The 11778-nt window shown below is 36.8% G+C and overlaps 1 protein-coding gene across 1 annotated transcript in view; it reads right to left on the reverse strand.

Annotated features, from left to right (window-relative positions):
- Positions 1-11262, reverse strand: part of LOC105447200 (dynein heavy chain 3, axonemal-like) — an 87235-nt gene extending 75973 nt beyond the window's left edge. The window contains exons 1-13 of the mRNA XM_031000301.1: positions 11073-11262; positions 10188-10391; positions 9054-9307; positions 8287-8491; positions 6862-7065; positions 6218-6348; positions 5706-5901; positions 4375-4569; positions 3349-3537; positions 2555-2683; positions 1816-2016; positions 962-1101; positions 439-597 (exon numbers count right to left, since the gene is read on the reverse strand). Coding sequence (XP_030856161.1) covers positions 439-597; positions 962-1101; positions 1816-2016; positions 2555-2683; positions 3349-3537; positions 4375-4569; positions 5706-5901; positions 6218-6348; positions 6862-7065; positions 8287-8491; positions 9054-9307; positions 10188-10391; positions 11073-11252 — 2387 coding nt within the window. The 5' untranslated portion in view covers positions 11253-11262. The remainder of the gene's footprint in view (positions 1-438; positions 598-961; positions 1102-1815; positions 2017-2554; positions 2684-3348; positions 3538-4374; positions 4570-5705; positions 5902-6217; positions 6349-6861; positions 7066-8286; positions 8492-9053; positions 9308-10187; positions 10392-11072) is intronic.
- Positions 11263-11778: the final 516 nt, after the last annotated feature.

The following is an 11778-nucleotide window of genomic DNA, read 5'->3' on the forward strand; positions in this document are numbered from 1 at the left end:
AAGATGGTTTGATTTCATATTGACATAAGACAGAGAACCAATCTTTGATTAACTGATCTGTCTATATACATTTATGTACATACATACATGCATTATTTTATTTCACACAGGTAGTGACTTTGTTGAGAAAGTGTTGGCTTCAGATACTAGCTAATAATAACTTGTTGGCATCAACTTCAAGATATAAAGAGAATTATTGACCACATAAAGTTAACATAGTAACTGACATTGGATATAGAGATGTTTCTACTTCATGCAAAATATGAACTTTGCATGTATCTACAAAGTCTACCAAGCATATGTATGGACTCGGTCACAAATATCATGCAGTAATGAAAGCAAACCCTCTAATGTTCAGTAGAGCATGGTACAGCTCCCTACACAAGTTTCTCTCCATGATTTGTCTCAGGAATCTGCATGGGCTTGCTAAGTACTAACCTTGGGAAGAAGAGTCTCTTTTTCTCCAGGTAGTCATTGAGGCCTTTCTGGATAGTGTCCAGGAGTCCCTCGGAGTGTTGTAGATTCTCTAACATGTCCTTCTGTGAGGTCACTACCAATGCCAAAGTGTTCTTCACTGATGTGTGCATGATCTCTCTCCTACAAACCAAACACAGAAACAAGAGTCAAGACAATGGTCAAGACATTGATTTTCAATCAATCAGCTGTGAATCCAAGTGAAAATACAAGTTAACCAGGGCCCCATCTTATAAAGAGTTGCGATTGATTTGGATCAATCAATCATAGGTTTGCAGTCTCCTATGTCTTATGTACATAGTTGCAACTGATATCAATCGCAAACTCTATATAGGACGGAGCCCTGGACTTCAAACATTTCTTAAATTTAGTTGCAGGTGCATAGAAATAGCACATAGAAAGATACATCTTTTTATTAAATGATTTTTAAAAAATTGGCCTCAGAAATAAATACAAATGAAGGTTGATTTGTGTTTTTTAGACATACCAGTGACCATCTACAGTAGTGAACATTTCTCCCTCTACAGGTATCTGTCTTCTGATGTCTTCTGATCCAAAGATAGGTTCCAGGTATAACCAAGCTGCTTGGACCTTCAGCCACGAATCCAAGATGTCTTTGATTCGATGCTGCCAAAGAAAACAATTATTCAGACATTCAGCATACTAGTGGTTTAATAAATGGCATTTTACCTGACTTATAGGGACATGTGTTTCTGTTATTTTGTTTTGCACAGAATAATATTAACAAAATCATTGTACTAATTTCTGAACACCCACATTCTTCTTAAGGGAATTTGACAAACAAGAATAATTGGTCTTTTCTGATTTTGTCTCAGGACATTTCATGATTAGTTATTCCAGGTTTCATTTGTATAAATAATAATAATATGGTTATTTATATAGTGCCGGTATCCATCAGGTTCTAACGCTCATGGCGCTTTACACATATTACCCTTGTCATAGCCGAGCTGCCAAAGTAACTAGCGCTCAAGCAGGTACCCATTTACACCTGGGTGGAGAGTGGCATATGTACATTAACGTGCATTAAACCTGCATTAATTGTCATTTAAAGAATTAAGGTAAAGAAACTAAAGACAAATAAAAAACTTTTTTGTACAGCAAACTTAACGTAATGTATTATGAAATCAATTTATCAATCCTTTTCAATAAAAGTCATACCTTATATGTGTAGTATGCATACATTGCAGAATATCATAAAAGTTAGAATTGAGGTAGACCTTGTGGTATAAGTCTGTTTCAACAGCAAGACATAAATATAGTTATTTCTTGTGGATTGATTTCAAGAAAAGGAGCATGAAAAAACTGTGTTTCACGTCTTACCAGTCTTATTTCCCATTCTTTGAGTTCAGCCTCAAATGGTGCAATGAACGGTGATCCTCTCATCGTAGCTGTCTTGACGACATGGTCTTCTATCAAGACCTGTACATCGTCTGGTGCTCCTAGGATAGACAGGTTGGTGTCCTTGTAACCAGTGAAGCTGAAGTGTACTGTCTCCCAATCACTCTTCATCTTTGACAAGGCCTGCCATGAACACAGAAACAGTTAAATCAGTTGAATCAGTATTCGTAGGAGGTATGGTAGTCAAATGGTTTCAGCACTTGATTTGAAATTAAAAAGTCTTGGGTTCGATCTCTGACACCGCACTAAAGTCCTTTGGCAAGGTATTAATCTACACACTCTATACCCAGGAGAGAAACAGGGATCTGGTAGGATGACGAAAGCCTTTGCATTAGTAATTGCTGTATGCCATAACTGTGAACATATGGTAGGAGTGGAGATGGTGCACATTGTGCGTGAATGAATCCGATGTAAGTCATTCATCATCTTCAGGATATACATGTAGATTTAAACATAACAATTGGCTTGACTGTGCCTTAAATGCAATGCAGCACTATAAACAAACATGTTAGATTTGAAAATTCACATGCACAAGATGCCAAAATAATGCAAAGGTGAAAGAAAGTAGAGACAGGCGAAAATCAAACAACAATAAAACTCCTAGCTGAAAAGGATCACACAAGAAGTAAATAAGGACGGCAGATATTATCATCGGACTCACCTTCTCCATGGCATATTCCTTGCTAGCTTGTGAGCTAATCTCTGATAGATCCTCCAAGTATTTCTCTAGTCCCATCTGAAGCATCTCAACGAGAGGAGTGTCATCTTGAGGGGTCATGTTGAAACCAACCTAGCACAATAAAGTAAGAAGTCAATAAAAGTGAACATCATGGAAGGCTTGTTCATTTATTCTTCTCCCATCCTGATGTCTGAGGGTCGGGGGTCACATGGAAGGTTATAAATGCACACTAAACACTCAATGTTTGGATCAGATTCTCCCAGATTGAACATGGGAAATTCATAACTAATTAACTTCAAGCAAGTTAAAAATCATCTGTCTTAGCCATATTGTTTTATGCCGGTATAATACAATAGCAATGAACTACAAGCAACAACTACATATCAGACAGCTTACATACTGTAGAATAATATCAAATTCTCTTAACTTTAGTCAGTATTTCTTTGAAATTCTTTAATAAGTCACACATTTACTGAATCCTAAAATGAACCAATAGACTGATAATGCACTACTTAATAGCAATTAATCAAAATTAAATTTTTGTCTCCAATTTTGAAATCTAATTTTGGAACCTTTAAAGCCTATCTGCACTAGTTTGGCCAGGAGGGATTAGACCTCCATGCATGGTCACTGATAGGTGGTTATCTCATCCAATCAGCTCTCAATTAACATAAGAAAAAGGGGACCATTGGAAACCATTGGTCACTCTTTAGGAATTGTTTGCTATATAGAGGTCACAAGTAGCTATAAGTAGTGGGGCTTTAATGTGAACCTACCTTTTCACTCATCATATCCCAATGTCTCTGTTTGATACCAGGATTACAGAGGGCATTGATGAGAGGCATGTTGATCTTGAACTTCTCTAGCTTAGCTTTGATGGTGGTCGACGCCCTCATTGGTCCCATCATGTCAGGGTGGGCAAACACCTTGGTCAGCTTGTAGCTAGTACGCCACATGTTCTGGACCTGATGGGGGGACAAGAAATTAAGATGGTGGAAAATCTGATACAAACATTCCTCATAAAAACAGCTTCTTTCCTCTTTCCTCTCTCTCTCTTTCTCCATCTCGCTATCTTTTTAGCTCTTTCTCTATCTTCACTATATCTCTCGGTCTCTTATCCCCTCTTTCTCTTTTTCACACTTTCCTTCCTTCTCTCCTGCTCTCTCTCTCTCTCTCTCTTTAACCTCTTTTCTCTACATCTTTCCCTTCTCTCTTCCTCACTTTCATCTATCATTAATGTACATATTCCCATTTCCTTCTTGTTAGTATTTTTGCTTTATTTAACATTTGGTACAAAATTAAGGATAAACATGTGATATATACGTTTACTTATGATTATGTAAATGATACTGTTTTAAATTGTACACTTGTTTTTAAAATGCAATGTATATCCATGTGCAATTCAGTATATGTAACTGCGATGCACGATTCAATAAATACCATACCAAATACCATACCATAGATTCATTAGGAGATAAATTTCTACACAAAAATCACACTATGTTATTATTACTTGTGCGCCTGGTGTATTCAATTGTCAAGCCTTACTGGCTTTCACGGAAGCACCATTTAATGTCATTTTTTCTTTAAATTTTGAATGTTAGTATGTCAATTTATACGTAATATTGATATTGTTATCTGTTATGTCATTCCATCTTTTATCTCTGTATATATTGTCATGAAAATGGAAATAAGTGTCAATTCAATTGAATTCAAAATATATATTCCTTTACACAATCATTCATATCTCGCATCCACCTTCTATACCACCACTTGTCTCCATCCTTGTCTCATCTACCTACCTCTTCTTCCACCACTTCAGCATTGACATCCAGCAGCGGTCCATTCATCCATTTGTCATACATGTGATGGAACTTGACTGCAGCATTCCAGAGTTTATCGTAAGGTTCTTTCTTTTCCTTGATCTGATCTAGCTCGGGGTACGGACTGATGTGACCAACGTCAAGTAACTTCTGCTCCTGGTTCACTGCTCCTTTCTGAAAAATATTAAATCACAGGAATGATAAGGTAGAGGTGTTCTGGTCCAGTGGATAAGTCTCCGGACCATGAGCCACAAGTTACAGGGTTCAAATTCCTGTTGCAGCACTAATGTCCTTTGGCAAGACATTAATCTACAATTGCCACACTCCACCCAGGTGGGGAAATTGGTACCTCTCAGGAATTAGTTCCTTGAAATGTCAAGCGCTGCAACAGCAGGTGTGCTAAAACCAGGGTAATATGATGGAGTGCCAGAAGTGGCAATGTGCAAGACATGAGCACTATACAAAACTCTACTATTATTATTATTATCATAATGACAGATGAAAGGAACAGAAATCCTTACATAAGCGAAACAAAATGCAAATTGATATCGAGGCTATAGCTTAGATAAAAATAAGAGAGTACCACTTTACACCAGACAAAATTTTCGCTAATGAACTCAAGTGTTGATTGCTTCATTGTTATTATGAGACTTTTCTTTGCTTTCACATATTTATTTGAGACAGAATTTCATACTTTCTAGATGTAAACAGATTGCATTTTAAATCTGAAAATGAAATAGCAGGATTGAATCCTCTCACTTACCATTTAAACAGGTAACAACATTAGCACTATAGGCTTCTGTTAGATCACGGCTGTGACAGGACAAATTACACACAAATTCCTTGGACTTTTTAACTTTCTGACTCTTCTGTAATCTAAGGCCCACACTTGACTGTTTTCAGGAAACAATCCAAATATCTCTAAGGGAAATATGTGTCTGAAGACAGTTTCTTTCTTTTCGGATTTTTTTAATATTCTAATGATAGTTCCAGAAAACAACAAACCCAAAGACTCTTAAAGGGAGTGTAGCTTGGCAAATACTGGTTAACGCCATCTACGTCTTCTTTGGGACGACTGCATGTAAACGAATGGACTTGATTATCGGTAGTCAGTGACTTAATCTCTACATGGTCAGCATTCGCGAAACAGACCAAAGTTCTCCTCACGCTTCAGTTTCGCGTATGTTGCACGCACGTGATTGCAGCGGTTGCGTCGTCCGTAGACGTATTATACTCGATTGGCCCCGAGTCAGGCCACAGGAAACACACGTAGTCTCGTCAATCTACACTCCCTTTAATAGAGTACTCACCTCAGAATAGAAATCGTCCAGTTTGAGCTGTATATCAATCAGTTTATCCAGATAATCCTGTGCTTCTGACATCCGATCCTTGGTCCTGAATGCCTTGACCTGATCCATCACCTCCTTGATACGTACAGCAAACTTCTTCTGCCAATCGTTGAGCTTGGACACGGCATAGTCATGCTCCTTCTGAAGCTTCATTTCACTGAAAGAATCAACATAGAAATGGGATTATGAATAACGTTGAAGTATGCACGTGTACAACAAATGAATCTTTTGTTTCTAATGATGTCTTCAAGCACTGTGGTGGCACAAGTTGATATCTCCAAAATAAAAGAAGATTTTAAAACTAATAGTCATCATCAAAAAGATACTTGTTTTCTTCCTTAATTGTCCTCCATTCTTGTCTTACAATTTAATTTTGTTCAAAAAATGCATAATTTAGGTGTTCATTTATTATTAGATTCGAACACGAAAACTCTCAAGTAAAGATATGATGGTCCAAACTATGTAAAACCGACCTGTTTCTGATGATAGGCATGATTCTATCAGGCCAGGTGAATGTTTGATCATTCAGCATCAAATCTTCTTTGTTCAAGTATGCATAGTCCATCAGAAAGATCAGGTTTCCTCCTGCTACTTCTAGCTTTTTCTGTAAGAAACAAAGAAAAAGATAAAGAATAGTAATACTCCTGAATAGCAAACATATCAGAAAAATTACTTCTACAGATCTTCTCTTTGATAATTCGAAAATTATTTAAACTCGTCGAAACAACAATGCTTTTAAAAGAACACAAACAGAACATTGCTTCTATCTTTGCAATCATCGCTGCACTGGACAACCAAACTTCATAATACATGTATAACATATCCTAAAATTAAAACCTATTTGTATTTTGTTGGATTTCATATTTTTAGTCGATACAAAACAAACCAAGTTTAACAACTGAACGTGAAATGGACCATCCATTATAAGTAACAAAAACATATATTTTTGAAACAATTTTTACAAATGAATAGATAAAAACTGAGGCAGAGAGAAAAAGAGAGAAAGGAAGATGGAGGAGGGAGGGGGAGGAGAGTAAGAGAGAGAGACAGAGAGAGTGAACAGGAGAGTGTAACTGTAACTGGTTAAGATGATAAAAATGGAATAAAACAATTTTACCTTGAGTTGTAGTAGCTCTCCAGTGGTCAGTCTATCCACATATTCCTGTAGTTTGACCAACTGATGCGTAGTCTCTGATTGACTGGTGATTTTCCTCACAATCTGGTCGTACTGCCCACATATGCCACGGTTGAACACTCGACTAGTATTGACGATTTTTGAGATCATGATGTCTGCCAAATCTCTTGACCTCAGGATCAGCCACTGTAAAGAGACAACATTATACGGTCATAGAGGTGTCATGGTCGAGTGGTTTAAGCACTTGACTTGAAATTCAAAAGTCGTAGGTTCAATCCCAACATGGCACTAATGTCTTTTGGCAAGGCATTAATCTACATTTGCCACTCCATACCCAGGAGAGATATGGGGGCCTGGTAGGATGACGAAATCCTTTGGGTTAGTAATTGCCATATGCCCTCACAGTGTACATATGGTAGGAATAATCCCCAGGGAATGGAGATGACCGAGATAATAAATCTGTAAAGCGCTTTGAGACGGTATTTCGTATTAAGTGCTATATAAATCCAGATTATTATTATAGCAGTTCATTTCTAAAGCAGAGCATAATAGCATTAAAACTTAGATTATACATGTATTTTCTGTACCCTCCTGGGACTACAATGTAATTATTCTATAACATTCTAATTGAAAGATGTTAACTAGTGTGGCATATTATTGTAAAACATAAATCTGAACAGCAATATACAGTAAATTTACACATAAGGTGTAATATATGTGTGTTCTATGTCTTCAATACACCAGACTCGCGGTTTGATCAAAATGATCAAATTTTTGCGTGCCTTGGGGCTCTCTGGGAACAGACGTGCGTGGGTTTGAATGCATGTTGCAAACAGGATTGCGTCTGGGCTACAGCCTACATTATTATATACATTACTGTAACATGATTGTTCATGTCTACTGCCTCGCTCGGGTGACCTCGTTCAATGTCTTTATTCAATGACCTCAATATTTTAAAGTGACTATTGTCTTATTTCTTTAGTAACAAATTAATTTGCTTGCTGTATTTGCTATTTTTGCTTGTTTCACCTTGTATAATCATCTTATGTTAAGGCTTCTTGCCCACCTATTATTACTGTTACATCCTCTACCATTACAACCACTTCAACCAAATGTTAGTTTTATTTATGGGAACCTATAATCTACAAGCTGAGCTTTTTAATAGGTTCCTCACATTTCACTCTGTACAACCTTCTATTCATTACAATTAATTTTGACGTCTTTGCAAAAAATTAATTATATAATGTGACACTTTTTAGTATATTTCATATTATGTTCTAATTTTGTCAATTATGTAAATTCTTTTTATTAGTGAAATGTGAAATAAACCTGAAACTTGAAACTTGAACTTGAAACCTCCTAAATCTATTTCCCTTCCCCAAAGAAAGGTGAAGTTACAATACTTACCCTATTGATATCTGTGCAGTCCAACTCAAAGAGATGCATGGGTACATTGAGAGGAAAGAGACCAACTTCAGCCGCCATCTTCTTGAGTTTCTCAATCTCTCTGACATAGTCCCTGAGATGTTGGTCTTTATTCACAAACTTCTCGACCTGCGAGTCTGAGGATGATTTCAGCAGGTAGGCATAAGGAGCATACACCATCTTAAACCTGTAAGTGTAAGAAAAAGTTTACATTTAAGAGCACCAACTGCCATGAAAGAAATGCTAATTTTATTGTAGAATCGCGTTGAAAAGAGCCATACTTAAGGTTTTCGTTTTGCACTCATCAGAGTATAATGCAAGAATGAACGGCAAGCTGAAATAGAACGTTATAAACGGAAACTAAAAGGAACAAGGCGCGATTATTGTAGGAATCTCAGTACAGCATGCACAAAAAGAAAGGTCTTGAGAGCCTGGAAATATACTGCATGTTAGCACTGTAGCCTATGGAGCTAAGGCTAGGCGTGGCCATATCTTGTGGAGAAGGTAAAGAAAATGGTGGCGGCGGTGGGATGTGATGGAAAGAATCAAATGGACTATAAATATAGAAGGGTACAAATGGACAGGTTAATGTTCTGTTAAAAATATAGCTCTACAATATCTAAAGATATATTGTCTGTATTTTGAACACATAACAAATTGAAAACTGATCATTCAAGCCAAGATCTAGCACAAAGTCCTGTAACATTTTTGGCAGCCAACAAGAATGCGTGATGTATCCAGCAACTAACCTGACAGGGCCATGATAGTTATGCAAGATGACCTCCTTGACCTGCTCTTTTGCCCTCTCCACGACCTCCTCATCGTCCCTGACGGCGGGAATGTGAGCGATGGCCACGGCGTCTACCCGATGAAAAAGACGCTTCTCGACCCGGTGGATGCCCTTCACACCGTCAACCATGGTTTGGATGCACCCATGGAGGATGTCGATGACACCATTGATGTCTGGGGTGAACGAACAGGACACCTTGGACATCTCAGGACCCTGGAATACAATTTTAAAAAACATTAATAATAATAATAATAATAATAACAATAATAGGCATTTCTATAGTGCCGTCTATCCAGAAATTCTATTCCAAGTCGCATTTTATTTTACCCCAGCTTTAGCCTAGCTGCCATTACAGCGCTCTAGCATTTCAAGGATTTAATTCCTGCCAGGTACCCATTTACCTCACCTGGGTCAAGTGTGGCAAAAGAAGATTAATGCCTTGCCAAAGGACATTAGTGCCGCGGTGGAACTTGAACTGCTGACCTTGTGATCAACAGTTTGGTGACATATCCACTCAACCACGACACCAACAAGGACTGTTACAGGTTATACCAAACAGTTCAACACATTGAAACATTTCCTTGAGAAACCCTTAAATTTTTCGAAAAACATACCATATTTTAGGCAACAATTTACAAGCTTTTTAATATTGATATACACACTTAAATACATTAACATTTTAAAGTGCTGGCAAGTCCTGTATTTACTACAATCAAACTACAGTGACTATTCTAATTTATAAACCTGATGTTCGTAGTTAAACTTTTTAAAATAGTTTCATGATGTTTTGTCTCTTGAATATATATAATATATATTCAACGTTAAAATCAGTGCATAAAGTTCATAAATCATTTGATTGTTGCATTCCCTGTATTTGACAAGTGTGTAACCATGGTAATAAACTGGAACACAATGAATGGCATTTGTAGACACCAAGATTCTAGATAAACCTGGGAGAAAGGTATGTTTGTACTTGTACCTTGCCAGCAACATTAAGTCTTTGTATACCGGTACATAAAGTATCTTTATAGAGAGGTCTTGTATTCTATGCAATGATTAGAAGATGAATACGCTAAACATTTGTATCTGTTACCATGGAGATCTTGAGAGGCTGTGGTATGGTTGGTAGGCTGAGCTCAGATCCATCATAATCGCAATCATAATAGTTTCCATCATCGTAGAGTTGAAACCAATCCACAAGATCATGAATGGACTTCTCTACACAGCTTCTTAAGCAGAGGGACATGAGTGTTGACAGGGACTTGAAGAAATGATCCATCTGGGCCATTCTACCATCCTGCATCGAGGGAGAAATCAGAATTGGTATACATTGCATGTTGAAGAGTTGATATAGAGCTACAACCAACTTTCTTCTGCACAGGTTAAAGGGTTAGTCTGCTCCAAAAATAATTTAATTTTAATAGAAGCAGCAAACAAGAGAAACAGAAAAAAACAAATTTGGGTAAAATTGGATAACTTATAAGGAAGTTATGAATATTTTGTAAAGTATGAAAAACTATGGAATTTAGTAAATCCCTACACAAAATGCCATTTTGGTTATCAGGTTGTGACGTCATTGCCTCACTATTTATCAATTGCTTTATATATTTTTATCCCCCAAAACTTGATTTCCCCATACATTTGCCCAGGTTATATGATTTGTATCATACTGCGTGCATGACATTTCACAAAATCTTTTATGAACTTTGAAGAATTGAAACTATTTTCTGAATATTGTTCATGTCATAATCATGGATTTTTATATAAATAGTTCATCAAAATTCATGTTTTTCATGATTTAACTGAAAAGAAAAAAACTCTATATTAGTGCATTCACATATAAACATATTACTATCAATATAACTTGGATGCTGATGTGAGAAAATTAAATTTTAAGGGGGAAAATTTGAAATTTATATCATCAATATAAAGAAAACAATTAGTGGATAGTGAAACGGCATTAAACCATCAATCTCACCTGATTCTCTGGCATCCATCTTTCAATCTCATCTCTTTCATCGTCAATCATATCAGCACATTCCTCAAGCCAATCGTTCATCAAGATCTCTCTCGTCTGCTTCGTTGTGTTCTTGATGTGGTCAAGGAATACCTCTGGAGTGAGAGGCATTATCTCCTCCATACCCGGTCTGTCTAACATCCTGAGATGGGCATATCTGGAAGAAGAAGAAAAAAGGACCAATGATGTATGGCAGGTAGCGAGTGACACACAAAATTCATCATTAACTTCCTTTATTTGGATTACAAGATGAAATCTAAACGCTAAAGCAAGATCAAAATTCAAATATTATATTCAATTCTACTATAGGAAACAAAGGATATGCTCTGTAAAGAATGTACAGGAGCAGTCATTTCAGTTTGTGGTTGTTTGTTCATGGGAAACTACCTTAGCTGAACTATTCTGGGATGATAAATAAAAATGGTCTGATGTTTCATGTTATATTCTTTACTTAAGAATTGAGCAACTATGATCTTCATGAAAACCCTGCTCCTGTGGCCAATTTCAGAAGTGGAATTGCTCATGAATGGTTTCCAAATCTACATTTCCAGCTGGCCAGAATTTCCATAATCTACAGCAATATCCAGTACATGTATATCGTATGGCAAAGAGAGAAATACACCTTCTATCATATTGTAGTTGTTGTTGCTGTTATTTTTTGGTGTCT

This window comes from Strongylocentrotus purpuratus, unplaced genomic scaffold, assembly GCF_000002235.5.
Source record: "Strongylocentrotus purpuratus isolate Spur 01 unplaced genomic scaffold, Spur_5.0 spur5_scaffold_6, whole genome shotgun sequence".
NCBI classification, from domain to species: domain Eukaryota; kingdom Metazoa; phylum Echinodermata; class Echinoidea; order Camarodonta; family Strongylocentrotidae; genus Strongylocentrotus; species Strongylocentrotus purpuratus.